The 19,047-nt window shown below is 48.1% G+C and overlaps 1 protein-coding gene across 1 annotated transcript in view; it reads left to right on the top strand.

Annotated features, from left to right (window-relative positions):
* Window positions 1-19,047, top strand: part of LOC142583303 (uncharacterized) — a 95,829-nt gene that overhangs the window by 25,802 nt on the left and 50,980 nt on the right. Inside the window, exon 3 of the mRNA XM_075693719.1 lies at window positions 8,567-8,765. Within this exon, the coding sequence (XP_075549834.1) occupies window positions 8,567-8,765 (199 nt within the window). The remainder of the gene's footprint in view (window positions 1-8,566; window positions 8,766-19,047) is intronic.

Genomic DNA, 19,047 nt, shown 5'->3' with positions numbered 1-19,047 from the left:
GTTTTCTGCTCAGGCGACAGCGGTGCTTTACTGATTAAGTCATTAATGACTTGATCGGTGTCTTCCCTGTTCCTCACTGAGCCTAGTCCCGGGAGCTCGACCGGAAGCTCTTCGGGAACGTTTACCATCATACACACCATTGCTTCCCGTTGCTTATAGGGTTTGAGCAGATTACAGTGGTAAACTTGCTGTGCTTTCCGTTTTCCTGGCAGGCTCACGACGTAGTTGACGTCCGACAGTTTTTGAACAATTCGTGCTGGGCCCTCCCACTGCACGTCGAGTTTGTTTTTTAGCGATGTGCGCAATATCATTACCTCATCGCCCACCTCAAAACGACGGGCCCTGGCTGTCCGATCATGATAAACCTTGGCCCTCTGCTGGGCCTTTGTCATTGCTTCACCTGACAACTCTTGTGCCCTTCTTAAGCGTTTTAGGAGCCTAAGCACGTACTCCCCCACGACTGGGTCGTCGCCCCTGCCTTCCCACGATTCTCGAAGCATGCGAAGCGGAGATCGCAGCGAGCGACCGTACACCAGCTCAGCTGGCGAAAACCCCGTAGCCGCATGCGGCGCGGTCCTTAATGCAAACATCACCCCAGGCAGACACAGCTCCCAGTCCGTTTGTTGTTCAAAACACAATGCTCTCAACACGCGCTTCATGACGGAGTGGAGCTTCTCAACGGAATTCGACTGTGGGTGGTACACCGAGCTGTGTAACAGCTTTACCCCACACCTTTCGAGAAAAGTTGTCGTCAAAGCGCTAGTAAACACTGTGCCCTCATCTGATTGAATTTCCGCAGGAAAACCAACTCGGGCAAATATGGACAGTAGTGCACTGATTATCTCAACTGAGCTGAGTTCTTTAAGCGGCACTGCTTCAGGGAACTTTGTCGCTGGGCAGATCACAGTCAAAATGTGTCTGTACCCCGTGTCTGTTACCGGCAGAGGTCCCACTGTATCAATAACGAGCCGTCTAAAAGGCTCCGTAATGATAGGTACCAATCTCAACGGCGCCCTCGATTGGTCCCCTGGTTTGCCCACCCGCTGACAGGTGTCACATGTCCTCACGAAATGGTCTGCGTCCCGAAAACACCCTGGCCAATAGTACTCTTGCAAGAGACGGTCCTTAGTTTCCTTAACTCCTAGGTGTCCGGACCACGAACCCCCATGCGACAAGCGCAACAGATTCTGACGGTAGCACTGAGGCATGATCAGCTGATCGAACTCCACTCCCCTGCGGTCTAGATACTTCCCGTACAGGACCCCACCTCTTTCCACAAAGCGAGCATTTTTCTTGGCGATACCTTCCTTGACAATGCAGCGTATGTTTTCTAGGCTGCCATCCTTCTTTTGCTCGGCTATCAAAGCCGACCGGCTGACTTTTAGCAACCTATTAAGTCCGTCTGACGTAGGCGCGATGAGCAAATCTGCAGATAGCTCTTCTAACTTTCCCGTGTCGGGCATTCTCTCTCCAGTATCTGGTGCCTTCAACGCTACAGGCTCAATTTTATTCAGTTCGGACGTGCTCCGAATATCAGCTTGCTGCACCTCTGACCCCTTCTCACTGTTCGACAACGTCGGCCCCGCAACTACCGCCTTTGCAGCGAGCTCCCGAACCTTCGATCTGGTTAAGGCCTGAGCGCTAGCCTCACCAAACAAAAGCCCCTTCTCGCGCAGGAGGTGATCGGACCTGTTCGAAAATAGGTACGGGTACTGGGGAGGCAGCATAGATGACACTGCGGCCTCCGTCTCGAGTGCTCCGAAAGGTCCTTCAATAAGCACTTTTGCTACGGACAGACACACGCTATGAGCTTCTACGGTTTGCTTGATCCATGCGCATTCGCCCGTGAACATATCGGGTTCTACGTAAGAGGGGTGAACTACATCCATCGTAGCTGCGGAATCGCGAAGCACTCGGCACTCTTTCCCGTTCACGAGGAGGTCTCGCATGTAAGCCTCGAGAAGCTTCATGTTCTCGTCAGTGCTGCATAATGACAAAAACACGACTTTTGTTTTTGTTTCCGGACACTGCGCCGAAAAGTGACCCGGCTTCTGGCACGTATAACACACGCGCACTTGCCTCATCTCGAGCCGCTTTCTGCGTTCGGCTTCGGCTGCCGCCGTCTCCTTACGTTCGGTCGGACTTTCACTCTCATCCGCACTACGTGTGTCCCCCCTTGCTCTCATAGGTGTGAACTTCGGCCTCTCAAACTTGGAGCCAAATTCACCCTTTTGACCGTCCTTAGCTCCGCGAGCCCGACGCGTCACAAACTCCTCGGCTAGCTCGGCGGCTTTAGCCACCGTACCAACGTCTGGCCTATCCAAGACCCAGTACCGCACGTTCTCAGGTAACCGACTATAAAACTGTTCCAGCCCGAAACACTGCAGAACTTTCTCGTGGTCACCAAACGCTTTCTCTTCTTTGAGCCACTCCTGCATGTTTGACATAAGCCTGTAGGCTAACTCTGTATATGACTCTTTTGCCTTTCTCATTTTCCCGAAACTTCCGACGGAATGCCTCCGCTGACAGCCTGTACTTTTTTAGCAGACTCGATTTCACTTTGTCGAAATCCTCTGCCTCCTCTCTCTTCAAGCGAGCGACTACGTCGGCCGCCTGGCCGGGTAACAAAGTGAGCAAGCGCTGTGGCCACGTTGCCCGAGAGAACCCCTGCTTCTCGCACGTTCGCTCAAAGTTAACCAGGAACAAACCAATGTCCTCTCCAAGCTTAAACGGCCGCATCAGGTCAGTCATTTTGAACAATACTCGTTCTTCTGCACCGTGTGCCTGACTTCCATTACGAGCGCGTTCCATCTCTACCTCGAGACGCTTCATTTCCAAAGCGTGTTGACGGTCGCGCTCTTTTTCTTTCTCTTGTTGCTCTCGCTCTTTTTCTTTCTCTTGGTGCTCTCGCTCTTTCTGTTCTATAAGTTCGCGCTCCTGTCTTATTGCCCTCTCCTCAACGGTCTCAAGGCATTCCGACAGCTCGTCATCCTCAGCTTCTAACTCAAGAATAGCCCTTAGCAGTTCTGGTTTTCTGAGTTTGTCTGAGACATCCAGACCCAACTCTCTTGCAAGCTCCAGCAATTTCGGTTTGCGCAACGACTTCAAATCCATGGCTGCTCTGAATGCTGCTTTCTCTACTGCCTACTATTGTCTTGCCGCAAACTAACCCGGCAGCAACGACAACCACAATTACCAGCTCTGTTTCTGACACTAACAAAAGCCTGGCAAAACTCAGAAGAAGAAAGTCCCGCACTCACCAAACCTCGCAGCCAAGAATTCAGCGCAGTCGTTCCGCTGCAGGCAACCAGTCATCACACAGGGCTCGTTGCACTGCTCCCGGATCGTCGTTGAGCTGCTCAGCATACAGTCAACCGCATATCTTCGCTGCTGGCCTCCGTTGTCGCGATATCACCGCTGGCAGACAGTTGTTGCAATCGCACCGCTGGCACGAGTTTTTGCAGATGGGTTGCAAGCCCCAAGGGTAGCGTTGGCCTGGCGGCCTGGGGCACAACTGGAAGCATTCGAAGGTCCGAGCAAAGCATGAGTCGACTGGTAACAGAACAACTTGTTTATTCTAGCATCGCAAAAGCGCGGGCGGTCAGGTCGACCGAAGTGGAGAGACGGGAGAGCACGTTACTCAACAGAAGAAATCGGAGCCTCTCTCTTGGCGTCCGGGGGTAGCTGCTTTTATACTCTCGCAGTTGAGGGCAAGAAGGAACGTCTCGTCAGAGGCGCACGTGACGCGGGGCACGGACATGCTGAGAGACACGTTGAGACGAGTAGGTGACGCATCCGCCGGGCCGGCACCGGTCAGACCTCGCTTCACAGTTGGGGGAGCTCCTCTCCCCGGCTGCCGCGCTTTGACAAGCGTGGGCACCAACATGCACACACACACACACGCACACACGAAGACACGTGGCATTGGAACATGCCTGGACGCGCTTGGCGGGGAGGCGTAGCGGCGGCGCCGAACGGGCCAAAATGTCCGCCGCTTTGAACGAAGCCCCGGCGTCCGCTGCATCCGCGCCGGCTATACCGCGCGTCGTAGGCGAAACGTAACAGATTGTACCCCTGACTTCAAGGAAACCACCGCACTTCGAAATCTAAGTCCTCGAACCACTACACCTTTCCACGTACCCCGGAACACCTCATACCTGTTGTGTATCCGTAATATTCTGTGTTTCATTACGGCCACAGTGCTCTTGCCGTTTGCTGTTATTGTTGTTTCCTGTGTTTGCATTATCTATTGCCTTCGCTAATGCATATGCCAAGGTGTATATATATATATATATATATATTTATATATATATATATATATATATATATATATATATATATATATATATATATATATATATATATATATATATATATACTTTTTTACCTAAGGTATTGCCTGGCCCTGTATTGACAGTCTATTCGCGGTTTTCGCTGAATACCATAACACCTGATCTTGAACTTCCGATTTCAGACCTACGTTCTCGCCGTCCTGTCTACAGATATTAGCCAGACGTTGTTGCAGATCAATTGGCTTGTTAGCTATCAACACAATGTCTTCCACATAAAGGAAACCTGGAAGCTCCTGCTCCGCTATTGTACCCACCTGTTTGTATGAGATGTTAAACTCGAGCTTCCCTTCAGCTCCCTTACCATCATAATCATCATTACCATCATGTGCATCACTAACAGCAGCGGCGTGCGCCAAGCTAACGCACCCTGCAGGAGTTGCGGGGAAACAACCGGCGCAGGCGACGCACTCCCGCTGTTTGTTGGCCTGCGGAGACTGCAGGTCCATTGGGAAGTAGAGGTATACAGCTTCGCCGTAAAACAGATGTGACTTTCACCGATCTTCAACCATTGATTTCGCAGTCTCCGGGATTAGCCCAGCTTACTAAGACGTTGTCTCCAGAGTGATGCACACCTTACTCTGCGAGACAAGGGACGACGACAAGTGAAACGCTGGTGGTGTAGACAAAGAAAGCCTGACTTTGGAAGACGCTGTCTTGTCACTTCTCTATAAGGCGCAGCCCTCGCTATAGCTTGGGATTGTCAAATGTTGGCGTGCATACTTTCGGCGTGCCGATATAATGAAAGTCAGATCGCATACAAGATCTTAGGCTATGGTGACGGCCATCGCATTGATAGATTTAGAAGTTCAAGTGCACGTCGTAAGTTTCTCGACGAAGCGATGCATTTCGGCACGAATTACCAGTCAAGTCGCGTGGAAGTATCTCGAAAGGTATCTTGAGTAAGAGTACGCATGCCTCCAAAAAGTAATAAGTTACTATACGAAAACACTTGTACAAAAGTATTACGTAAATAGCAAAATGCACACACAAGTATTCAAAACAGAGTATCTTGAATAGCTTAGTAAATATGCGTCATTCCTAATTTTTTTGATAGCACACTTCCCACGTTCGATCTCTTCTGACTGCCAGTCTTCGTTGTGTGTTGTTCACAAATGAAGAAAGTGTTTCCTGGCATAAATGGCGCTCGCGTTCTTTCTACAAGACGACATTTTTTGACGCTTCCTGCGCTTGGTGCTTTCACACTCATGCCTTGTGCGTTTTGTGACTCTAGGCGGTCCAACTCCCCCGCATATAATTATCCGTACCAGTCTCGCTAAAGCAAGGGGCGCGAAGATAACCCTGACAGGAAGCCAGATATCACGAATCCGATGCTGCTACACTTTGATCTGTCGCGCGTGGTGCTTCCATCTCACCAGCGGGACGGCTCATATTCTAAAAATACTTTTCTTATCACAGTGAACAAAATAATTCTAATACAGCAGTTTTTCTCCTTTATTGCCTTCATTTCCTGTTACGGACCTATTACAGCGAAGCTGTTTACCTGACCTACCTGTAGGAGTGAGCCGTGTGCATGATGTCGTAGGAGCGAGGGGGGATGTTTTGTGCTTGCTAAAGCTCTTAAAGTAAACACAAGAGATAGCGTCACTGCGTGGTATGACAGGGGGTGGGGGGGATCTGGGCTGGCTAACGTCGGTAAAGTGAACAAAAAAGATAACGAACGACAGTACGGCGCTGACGAAAGAAAAGACACGTGATTTCACCGCGCACCACACGTGCGCAGTGGCGGAGTGCACCCGGGCTGCCCGCCGTTGCTGCGGGCTGCGTCGGCTGTCGTCTGCCCTCAATACAACGGCACGGCAGTTGCAGCGGGTTTAAAACACGGGAATGTGCACCGCGGTACCCGCCTCGGTATGTAAGAACCGGATTGTGCATTGCTGAGGTATACACCATTGCAACGGTTGCATCAGAAATGGGAAAAGTGGGAATACCACGCTTTGTGCGCACTGCCGAAGAAGAAGCCGAGTACGAGGAGAGGCGTCGACAGCAGACACGCGCCTACAACCAACGACAACGCGGCCGTGAGAAAGTGGAGAATGTGGCCAGCGACTTTGCCTCCGATGAACGTCAGCGAGAACAGATGCGAGGGTTTAATCACTGGCGTCGAGCGCAAGCTACCGATGAAGATCGCGCACTGGAGGCCGCTTATCATCGTCAAGCTAAGTCGTTCTAGTCTGCGTCCGAACGGCAGAAGCAGCGTCGCTGGCTAATCCACCACCATATGAATGATTGGGCCCGCAATTTATTTTTACTGGTCCGCTTTCTTTCTGCAAGACCCCTATTATCGCACTGCGCAAGACATGACTTCATGTATCGGAACTTTCTATCTATATAGTTGTCGCAGATTCTAAAATTAAAGAATATTGTCTCTTTAGACTGCGTGCGCGAAGCTTAATCGCGACATGCAAGTGTGGTCACCGCTGTCGTTATGCACTCAGTGTTATTCATTTTTCTTGGCACAAGCTTGTCCAATACAGACTTAGATTTCTTACTCGCAGTTTTGAAACTAATTCCTCAGTGTCACCACAAGTGGTGCCTCCTCGTGAGAAGCCAATGTCTCTTTCTTATACCAGGACCATTAACCTTAGCTGAATTTTTTCCGAAACGGTGGCCGTCTTATCGCCGTATTTGTCTAAACGCGTATTCCGGTTAAAACTGTAGCTGTATCTTGTTTTCGGATTATTAAATTAAGGAAACTTACGTACCAAAACCATGATCTGATTATGAGACACGCCGAAACGGGGTGCTCCGGAATCATTGGTACCACCTGGGGTTCTTTAACCTGCATCTAAGTCTAAGTACGCGGGTGTTTTCGCATTTGGCCCCTTCAAACGTGGGCGCCGTGGCCGGAATTTGATCCCACGACCTCGTTCTTAGCAGCCCAAGACTATAGTCACTAATCAAGCATGGCGGGTCTCCTTTTTGGAAATTTATTTTGACCTTGGAAATTTATTTCTTCTGCGTATTACCTCATTCGACGCGCTTGTTGTTGCGAACAATAGCTTATCCGCTTTCTAAGAGATACAATAGAAATTCGCTTCACGTTTCTCAAATGTCGCATTATATCCTGAGCGACCGTTGCTGTTTGCTACAATAAATATGAAAGTTTCCTCTAACTGAGCGTCCGAAAGAAGAAAAGTACGCACGGACGATATATTTCAAGTACACATCAGTCACAATGCTACCTATATTCAATTTATTGTGAAACTTGCGCAACATTTCTCACTATTGCTAGACGGCCGACCTGATCCTCGGCCAGGACTTCATAAATATACACGATAACGATAACGTCATCGTGACTACAACGTTAAGCCAGTAACTGCATCCGCATGGTGCACCATACTCTAGACAGCAAGATTTTATTAATTTGTATAAGAATGACATAAACGCGCCCTCCCCCCGCCTCAAAAAAAGAAGAGAGACAATGTCGATGTACTAATTACCTGTAAGAATGAATAGCTCGCACGTTTCTTTATATAATCCATCCTATAAAGTGATGTACTCTTCCATTGGTATCGTACTGTAGACAACAATGAAAATGTCCAACTACCATAAAACAAAACAATACATTGCAGTAAGGTTACATTCATAGGTAAATACAGCCATTCAAGAACTACTCGCCACCCTTCATAACAGGTTGGGGATTTGGGCGAGTTGGAAAAGTTCAGTCGTGATGGCGATCAGTGCGCTGCACAAAGTACAACAAAATGCAAAAGGATAGAAAGTTGGGCGAGCTGGTACGCTAACATGATCTTGGGTTGCAGCGCGAAGGAACTTCGCGCTGCAACCCAAGATCATGTTACCGTACCAATTCTCCCAACTTTCTATCCTGTTGCATTAGATTTCTTGTACACAGGGCTCCTTTCAATGTGAATAGCGCTCGTCCTGTCTGCTTCAAGTCTGTGTCCGTCTCCCTTCGCGCTGCAACCCAAGATCATACGACAAAGTCCAAGAAAGTAACGAAGATGCAGCGCTGTGTTCCAGCAGAATTTCAAACTGAAGCAGATGGAAAGAAAAGCTGTCTTTGCTACTTTCTTGTTTGGTGCCACATTTTCAATCTTTTTTTGCGTAGTTTGCTGATCGGCCATTGTGACTCCCTTTCTAATGTGCCAGAGATGACAGAATCAAGTAGATAGCGGGTAGGTTTCCCTAAAACGGGCCACTGACAAGCGTTTTCTGCCACTGTCTCTCCTCAGACCGACAAGACACCGGTGTTCAGGCACCGTCCTAATTGCACTTGCCGACGAGGCAGACGAATGGAGCAGGAACTCGGGTCAAGCAAAGAAAAGAGCGGTCCCCGCATTTGTGCTTCAACAGAAGCTCGCACCACCAGCGGGAGCTCTAAGTATCACTACCACCAGACCCCCTGCACTCCTCAAGTATTCGACGATGATGGTGCGTAACTCAGCACGGCAGCTCATTGCTGGGACAACTTATAAATTTATGAATCATCACGAAAACAAAGGGAATTTGCACTATCAACCCTATTGCAAAAACCAGCGCCACTGTGACCCAGTGCGCCGGATTATGGGCCCAGTGCAGCGCGCTGGACGCTGGGGCGCTGGGCAGGCGCTGGGAAGGCGCGGCGTACTGGGAGGCACTGGCTACTCGGGCGAAAAACAGCTCTAGCGCGTTAAATATGCGGTGCCTGGACACCGTATATATTTGTTTGAATACAGAAAGCAAGAAAGAGCGCTTTAGTGCAATAAAAAAAGAAAAAGAAACGTAAAAAATAAAACTACTCCGACAAGAATTCGAACGTCCGACCTGCAAATCCCAAGCCCGTCACTTTACCACTACGCCACACCATCAGACGAAATGTGCGGATAACTTGGCATGTCAAAGCCGAGAAGCAGTTTGTTCCGCAGAGCTACGTCTCGTATAGACATGGCTGATGCGCTATCGCCCAGCAACTAAAACTCAAGTCTGTACCAGAAAGAAAAAGTTGCTGTCCGTATTCAGCAGTATGCTTGGAAGTGCCACGCCATCGATTTTCACTTGCGATTGCTATTTTAATTTCGAAAAGAAGTCCTAAATGAACCGCCGACCCGGGATGGTGTATGGCCTGTTACTGCCGATTTCGATAGCCATTTCTTGTTCTTCACGCAAAGGATATGCACCGTTTCCTTAGTTCAGTGATGCCTTTCAGTGAACACGCATGTCTAGTCATAGATCTTCGTCAGAGAAGCGCGGGCTAGTGCTGGGAGCCTTCGGCCATAGCACACATACCTTTGTTTATGACGCGTCACATCTACGGTCACCGCTTCTTGTGCTGGCACTGTAGACAGGAAAAAATCGTTTATTTAAGAATATCGATGCGAAAGCTGAAATATAGAGTGATTTATCCGTGTTAGATTTCTTGATTCCTGCGCCTAGACACGCCAAGAGGACGGACTCGGCGGATTCGCTAGGCCTAAGCTTCGGTGGGGAGCGATCTCGACGCGGGTAGTTAAAGTAGCAATCGCAAGCGAAAATCTATGGTGTGGCACTTCCAAGCATAGTGCTGAATACGGACAGCAACTTTTTATTTCTGGTACAGGCGTGAGTTCTAGTTGCTGGGCGATAGCGCGTCAACCACGTATGTACGAGACGTATCTCTGCGAAACAAACTGCTTCTCGGCTTTGACATGGCAAATTATCCGCGTATTTCCAAATGATGGCGTGGCGTAGTGGTAAAACGACGGGCTTGGGATCTGTAGGTCGGACGTTCGAATCCTTGTCGGAGCAGTTTTATTTCTTACGTTTTTTTTTTTTCTGTTTTTCTATTGCACTAAAGCGCTCTTTCTTGCTTTCTGTATTCAAAAAAATATACACGGTGTCCAGGCACCGTATATTTAACGCGCTAGAGCTGTTTTTCGCACGAGTAGCCAGTGCCTCCCAGTACGCCGCGCCTTCCCAGCGCCCCAGCGTCCAGCGCGCTGTACTGGGCCCATAATCCGGCGCACTGGGTCCCAGTGGCACTGGTTTTTGCAATAGGGAACGATCTTCTAACACCTTGGGTAGGAACAAGTTCAGAAATTATATCGTCATCACTCTTGTTACTTTCCCGTTCTTTCCCTTCGAAACTTAACGCTCGTTACGCTACCTACTCCCGAAAATGTTATGTCACGCTGATAACGCGCATGCCTTTCGTGACCTGGAACTACCGGTCGCGCAGCGCAAGGGAAAGGAATGCACGAAAGGTGGGTGAGGATTATTATTTGAGGACAGGATAAGAATCTCAAGGCGTGGTACTTTATCTATGGTGTATTTCTGTGTATTTCTCTACATCGTTTTCCCCAGTGCGCCTCCGACGTTTTGTTTCCCGTTGGTTTGGATGATCTAGATTGCATTTTCGTCTGTGTAATCAACGCGCACTCGTATATTACACGGCACCAAAGCCGTCAACCTATCGTTCAACTTTATATGTGTCGACTTAGAAAGTGACAAATACTATGGCCACATGTACAACCCGAGGCCTATGACGCAAGAAGCATGCGCTCGTCCTCCCATGCGAGAGTATGACGTAATAGCAATTTCACACCGCCAAGCATCTTAATCATCTTCTGGAAATATACGTGCCCGCCTCATTTTTAATATTGCCTATAGAAGACTTTCTTACTCTTAAATACTCTGTACCATGACTTTTTTTTCTGTACATTTTCTGGCATTGATGAGATATAAGCTGTCGCTGAACTGAAGCGTCTTCACGTGACCAACTAAATGTATTTTAGATGTTGCCGAGGGAAGTAGCAATGCGACATTATTGGTAGCTGCAATGACTGCGCCACTGGTGCTCGACAGAACTATATTTCCACTATACAAGGCTGTGTAGGATTTGCCTTGTGGATGAAATGCTAGCAGACATTAACAACTTTAAAAAAAGTGCACTAAATGTTTCATATCCCTCGGTTGCCCTTGGCTGCGGTTTAGCATGATGATGTTAAACAGTGGTAAACACACTTTTGGGCCCACTTAGATATGGCAGAACCTGGATAGCGGTAATGTAAACTCGTTCCATTCTGCTTTTCCTTGGAATTTCTTTTTTACGTAACCGCCGGCGCCAGCGTGGGCAGAGACTAGCATTTTTTTTCTTTTTTCGGCCAACCCAGTCATATGTTTTCCGGCTTTAAAGGATTTGCATTTTTTTTGCGTTTTGAGGCGAATAGAATCGCCTACGGCACCTGCGGTTTTCCTCACCTAACCGGATCACGAGATGTAGTGAGCGCGAAAATGTGGAGAGGGTGTCGATAGCCCAGTGAAGCGAAAGTAAATAACAGGAGGTGGAAGGTTGAGTTGGCGTCTTCAAGTGATCCGAGTGGCACCGTCGTCATGCCGGCGTCGCAGAGGCGGGGCGAGGAGAATGGGGCAGAAGTCTGCAACTAGTACACTTGTTTTGATCGCAGGTGCTCCTCGACGGTGACGTGGGTGTGCCCCAGGGTGCGAAAAATTGCCGTCGAAACGTATTCTCAGCTGAAAATTGGCAGAGCGACGTCGTTTGCATGTGGAAGAGTGTCGAAAAGCTTATACAGCCAAAAACAGGGCGCCACGGCAGCAATCACTGAATAAGACACGAGACCTCAGTGCTCGTCGCAGCGAAGCGGAACGTTATCAGCCATCTTTGAGTGCTGCTCTAACCATTACTTGGAGAAGCACTTCGCAAATGAATAATTCGGTGCGTTGTGTGCCACTGGATGTGCTTCCATTAAGATAGTCAGCATCGATAACCTAGTACGAAATGAATTCACAACGTGAACTGCTCTGACATCACAGGTGTATTTACCCGTCCAAAATACGCATAGCAAATTGATGTTTGCAGTTCCGTATCTTAGAGGTAATCAGTTAAGGGTGCATGTAGTGGGTAAGCAGACATGGCCAGTCGCGTAACGCGCGTTGTCCTCCCGCATGACTAAAGTGGCGAAGGTTGCGTGATCTCAAGTGTAGAAGATGAAGCGAGAGGGAGCCCGTAGCGTTTGTTGCCCGAGTGGGGAGCTCATCACGCCAACGTTGTTACAGCGAGCGATTGCGGTCATGGAGTGAGATCTATGATGTTTGCCTATGCGCGTGCGTGGCTTCGTACTTGTTAGTCTAGGGTGGGGCGAGACTGGGAAATATGAGTTTTAGAATTGGCTGTAAGAAAAGTCATGAACAAGGTTATGCTTTTCAATGGTTAACCTAGTATTAGTTGTATTTGGGCTGCCTACATAGCTAAAAACGTTAAAAAGAATTATGTTCCAGTTTTTCATATTTTTTTATTTTTCATCAGTACATCTATTGCCAGAACTAATCGTCGTAAAGCTTGAAAAATTTCAAAGGAACAGACAAGGCTATTTTCCACGACTGAAACCGGAACTATGAAGCAAAATAAAAAGTTAACGTAGAAAAAATTTTACGCAGTTCGTTGTCATGACAAGCTTATTTCTTCACTAAACTTACCTTCCTGATATTCTTTCTAGTTCCGAAATGATCCGAGGCTCCAGAGTAACTGAAGTGCTGACAACATTTGGTCCCGCAGTCTTTTTAGAAACTGTTGCAAAAGCATCCTGAAATCGCCTTCTCAAAAAAGGAAAGCTAATAAAACATTTTGAAACAAGTTTATTTAATTAAACAACCACGGAAAACTCCCACTTCGCTGTTAACATTACTGTAGCCTTTCTTTCTGTTCTTGGAGATCACTGCTTGCTCTTTTGCTCCGCCTTTATATTTGTAATAATGTTTTTTTTTACCTGCCCCGGGTAAATTGATAGCGTGCACATGGAAACACAAATCTTCAGGAGCGGCCACTAGTTGCCTTACCATGCTTGCGTAGTATCGGTTGCTATAAAACTTGAATTTTCATGTCACTATTCGAGGTCTCCCCAGCACCAGCACTGAAGAAGGCACGAAATTACTGCTAGACAAAAGGGACGTACTATTGATGGTCGCGTGGACCCATAAACAAACAAAAGTGGAGCGCATGAGAGCTACACAAACCTTTTCAATGGCTGCAACATGCAGTACTGTTACGTTGGCAGCGGTCACGCCACCTCTGACAAGAAGTGGTCCGTGTCACCATGCAGAACGAAGCGTTTACTTTCACAAAGGAATATATGTGCCAAAGAGAACAGAGAACAGGGAGGCCAGAAAGCAAATGAGAGAAGGGCGCATGTGTGCTCCACGCTTGCTCTCGTCCCTGGGAACGCGTGGATTGTTACTCTTCTTCCGTGCTATTAGCCATAACAGTCGACCGGTTTTCGTGTCCTTGTAGACCGTCGCCATACTGGTGCCTCTATCGACGAGTCCTCTGCACCTTCCATGGTCACTGTCTTGTCTAGTAGCGCTGGTCCCCCGAATTTCATTGCCCTTCCATAAAGCTTCATTGGTGCACTTACGTACTTGGTCCAGATGGCGACGGACCAGTCCAGTTTCGGCCTCCATTTCCAAAAGACGAGCGCCGGTCGTGTCTCTTACTCTTCCGGGCGTCCACTTGGTCCACGGTGCCATAGTTCCGCATGTAGACGTATTCGTCTCTGGCGAAGCTCCAGGTGGCGTCTTCGGTAGACTCGCGCAAGATGGTGTGCGGGTTCCGGGGTGGAAAAGAGAAATTTAGCCTCATGCTTAATTGGTAACCCACGTGCCTTTCGGAAGGCGAATGTCCGGATTGTTAAGATGTGGTTTTATGGTTGTAGAAGACGCGAACCAGAGAAGTTGGTAGCTCGGCGCTTACACTCTTCTTTAACCCGTCCTTGACCGTCCGCCCAGTGCGCTAAGCCAGTCCGCTGCTCTGTGGATGATGGGGGTTTGTGTGAATATGCGCGATGTCCTTCCTTTGCGTGTACTGAAGAAATTCCCAGCTTGGGAAAGGCATCATTATGCGGCATCACTGTGCGTAGTGTACGGAACTGGGAAAACATTGTTCTAAGAACTTCGACGGTGTTGTGGTGATTAGTATGCGCTACAGGTACAGCATCGATCCATTTACTGTAGGAATACGCCACAATTAAAACCATCTTACCCGTGCAGTGGTCCCACATGTTCTATATGCAGCCACGACCACCTTTCGCCAGTCTCCGGTCAGTATGCAGGAGCTTGTGCTGTTTGCAGAGCTGTTACAGGTGGCGGTGAGGTGCTGGATGTACTGAACCAAACAGAGTCAGATAAATATCGACCTTGTTCTCGCCTTTGTTGGCGACACTACCTGATGGGAGTCATTTAGTTACATGCACAACTTCTTGCGGGCTGCCGTAGGCGTGACCACGCGATGGCCCCAGTACAATAAAGCGTTTGTTTCCCACTGGTTGCTCGGACTGTTTCTGGTAATATTCCGCGAGCTGACTTCCCCTTTAATACTACTCGGTCAACCATTGCGCGTGCACTTGCATACATGAGAGATGACGTTATCTGTCGCCGTGATTGCTTGCAACACTGTCGTAGCCAATGCGGCAGGGTCCTGTTGGTTCAAGGCCAGAGCAATGGGCGTGATGTTCTCCGGCTGCGCTCCCTGCTGCGCGGGTATAGGCAAACGGCATAATGCATCACCGTTGCCCAACAATTTACCTCGTCTATGCTGCAGCCGCTATTTGTACGTGCCCAGGATGATAGCCCATCTCTGTATACGAGCTGTTGCCATGGTAGGTGTTTGCCGGTCTGCCCTTTGAGGGCCCAGCAAAAGCTGATGGTCTGTAATTACCGTGAACTCTCCGCCAAGTAGCCTGACGCGTTTAACCAGAGCCAACGCCTGTCATTAAACTTGAGAAAAATGTTTCTTCACAGCAGTCAGCGTTAGCGACCGAAATCCTACTGGTCGATACTATCCATCAATTCGACAACCAAGAGCGGCTCCTACATAATAGGGTAAAGCATCGCGTTCCAAGAATAGCCCTTTCATTAGATTTACGTGGGCCAGTACTGGCGCGGCACACAAATCATCAGCCTTCTGGTACGCATCTTCCTCTATTGCACCTCACGACCATCTGGTTGCTTTTTCCAGAAGTCGGTACAAAGCGGCGAGCCGCTGTGAAAGATTCGATAAAAATTTCTTGTAAAATGTCCACTTATCCAGGAACGATCGTAACTCGGAAACATTCTGAGTGGCTGGCGCCAGCCTCATGGCCTGGGCGTTCCTTTCCGTTGGGTGCAATCATGCTGCGTCGATTTGGTGGCCTAGATACGTCATCGCAGCCTCGTTTGTCCAGCAGTTGTCAGGAGCAGTCTAACGAAGGTTAATTCATATGGTCGCGAAGGCGAGGCTGAAATGCCGTTCTGTGCGATTGAAGCACGACTACATCTCGCAAGGAAAAACAGTGGTTGATGAAAATATGCATGCAAAAAATCACCAACAGAATCATTTCGAAAAGTGCAGACAATGGGCCGTATAACTTAAAACTATTCCAATATGTTTCTATTCCAATCTGCTGATGTCAAATTTGCGTAACCGCCGACGCAAGTATTGGGCGGTTACCTGCAGGGTTGTCTGAACAAACCCATCAAACGCTCCCTTCGTTCATAGGAGGTCACTTTTGTTTGCTTGAGAAACGAATAACATTGCCTGGACTGAGCGGCTTGTCTTATCTAATTGGTTCACAAGAGGCTAGGACCATGCTCAAGTGGAGAGGGATTCGATGAGGCCGAGCCACTGCACTGAATATCGATAACCAGATGAAGAGGGTGGTGCCGGCATCTGCGATTGGTCCGCTTTCTCTTACTTAGCTTGCGGTGGCTCGTTGACAATCGCGGCGGTATGCAACGGAAGCTTAAGAATGACGCTAAAACGGATGCTCAGCAAAGAAGAGTTGGCAGAATGAGGTCGTAAACGTGCGGAAAGAACTCTAAAACGTTACACGGCCACGCAAAATGTTTTCTTACATGCAAATAAACCCATGCTCTCCGGCAGGGGCGAGTAGCCAATGCCGGAGCGATCGGCGGCAGCCATCTTTTATTCCTTTCGGAATGGGGCACCCTGCGGCTATACCGAAGAAAATTCAGTTTTGTTCGGCATGTTAATGCATCTTTAACGCGTACGCGTCACTTTGACGCTGTAAGCTTTTGCGGTTTTGTGACTTCGCGTGAGAGGCAAGTGATGTGGGTGCAGCCCGAAAACGTTCAACCAATAGCAGAGGGCTAATGAAAAAAAGGCGTCGAATCAGAAATAACTATTTTTGTTTTGTTCGGTCAAACCATGCATAATCAGTGTGTACACGTCATATCAGATGGGGAGCTATCGCGGTTTTCGTGACGTCGCGTGACAGACAGGTGAAGTGATGGTGGTCCAAAAAAGTTTTTGACCAATCGCGGTGGGCTGATTACAAAATTGGAATAGAAAAGTTAGGAATTGTTTTACGTTATAGCGCCCAATGTCATTGAAATAGGAAAATGGGAAGTCACAAACTGTTTGCTTCCAACCACGAATAATGAGTACGAAACTGTACAGGCTTCTGAATTTTGCTCGTGGCAACGCATGCTGGGATATGCCGAGAGTGTATTACCGTATTTAACACTGTAATGTCATCAAAACTCTCTTATGCGTAGCCATAAAAAATAATTGCAATATGTGTAACTAACCTTAAAACATTTTATCCTAGTTTTATTTTCAACAGCCTTTTCACTAAATAATATGTTTTAGCTATGGCTTAAGTAGCAGAGAAAACTGCGGGCCGCACGTGCGCTCTGTTAGTGAAGGTTAAATTGTGGTTTTTGTGAATTATTTAAATGTGATGTTAAATTTATCTTAACGCCGAAGCAGCAGATTCGTGCTGGTACGAAGAACACATGCATGTGGTACTTAGTTGAATATCTATGCGAGCCCATTGCTCTGAATTCACGCAAAGCTCTCAAGACTCACTGGTGTAACGCCTGCTGTTATAGAATGAGGGTCTGTAAATACAGATGGGTGGGTTCGTAATCGATTTTGGGGCGTTGTTGTAGCGAATGTTCTCATTCCCGCTTCATTTGTACTGTTGTTTGCTCATTGTATGCCATGTGATGTTAGCTGGCGCAGCTGACGACTTGGAGCAACAAGCCTGGAATGGGAAACACTGATTTCTTTTTTCACCGAGAAATTGGCCCCGCAAAATGTAGATGGCGTTGCCATGCCTCCACAAGCCGCCATTGCAGGACGCATGGTCTTCTATGGGAGCTTCGTTACCATGCGTATACTCATACCTTGGTTCAACGCCGTGTTCTATAAATACCTGCAACACCGCTTGCAGGTCTACATTCGGCTCATCAACAGTCCCTGCCATCAAAACGTCATCCAGATATGGTTGTACCCCCATATTCCGTGCCATTGACTCGATCGTTCTCTGGAATATCGTCGGTGCTGATGAGATTCCAAACGACAACCGATTATTACGGCAACCGATTATTTGCTGAAAAACACACCCTTCTACGCTCATCAGCAACCCTCGGAAATTTAAGAACATCGTAACTAATGACCGCAACGACAATCAGATATTTAGTTGACCAGAACGGCTTAACTGTGCCTGTTAGAGAGTGCGCACCCACATTGAACGATATCTCTATTCTCAATTTGTCATCTACAAGCAATATTTCAATACCATCATATCCATTCTCCTACTTCGACAGTATGCAGCCAATAGTAATAGATGTGGCTGGAATCTTAACGCTCTGAAACTTTCATGGAACACACTGAAACACTGAAGCTCTGAAACACACTGAAACTTTCATGTTCCTCTGGTGTTGACTGTATATGTCCAAGATTCCTCAAAGAAACAAAGATGTGTACCTCTATATTTCTGACGAAAATATTTCAAGAATCGATAAATACTGCTATTCTTCCTGAGCATCGGAGGCAGGTGACGCTAATTCCACCTAATAAATCAGATAATAAGCGATCACCCTGAATTGTCGCCCCATTTGCCTTACCAGCAGAACATGCAAAATTCTTGAACATGTCATCTACTTCCTTAGTTTTCTTGATACGAAGTCGTTTTCCTTTTTAATTCGGCACAAGATTTTACGGAGCTGTACTCTTGCGACACTCACTGCGTATTTTTGATAGAATTGACAGAATTCTTTTCTTAGAAGACGGTAGCAGTACGTGTTTATTAACAATAAGAATTCATCGTTAACATCTCTCCCGTCAGGTGTACCACAGGGATTCGTTTCAGGCCATCATCTCTTAGTTTCTATTATTGACCTCCCCAACTTCGTGACTTCCCCTATCCACTTATTCGCCGTCGATTGAGTTAGGATAGGATAGGAATAAACATTATTTGTCCAACGGTTATTGATGTTGGTGCCCGGGGCTAGGCTGCCAGGGGTCCACCGCCCGAGGAAAATCTTTCGAGATCCTCGACAACGACCCTGGCCCGCTGGACGGCCCACTCCTGGTCTTCGGGGGCCTCGCTCAGGAGAGCGGCTTGCCATCTCTCACTGAGGCGCCGCGCTTCAGATGGTCCTGCTGTTGTCATCCCCCTTCCTCCTTGTCCTTCTTCCTCATGGCGTTGGCATTCCCAAAGCACATGGGCCATACCGGCCCGTTCGTGCTCGCACCACGGGCAGCCTGGCGACGGGTGCAGCGCGGGCCACAGGTGGTGCAGGTAGTAGGGGTTGGTGAAAGTGCCCGCCTGCAACCGTCTCAGGTCTACCGCCTGGAACCTGTCTAGGCGTCCGTGGGGTTGTGGATATTTTCTTCGTTCTTTCCTATAGTGGCCAAGCACCTATCTGTACGTTGCCGGAAACTCCTTGACATCGCAGT

This window comes from Dermacentor variabilis, chromosome 5 (assembly GCF_050947875.1).
Source record: "Dermacentor variabilis isolate Ectoservices chromosome 5, ASM5094787v1, whole genome shotgun sequence".
Lineage (NCBI taxonomy): Eukaryota > Metazoa > Arthropoda > Arachnida > Ixodida > Ixodidae > Dermacentor > Dermacentor variabilis.
Note: the sequence above shows the minus strand (reverse complement) of the source record. Positions and strands in the feature narration are given on the sequence as shown.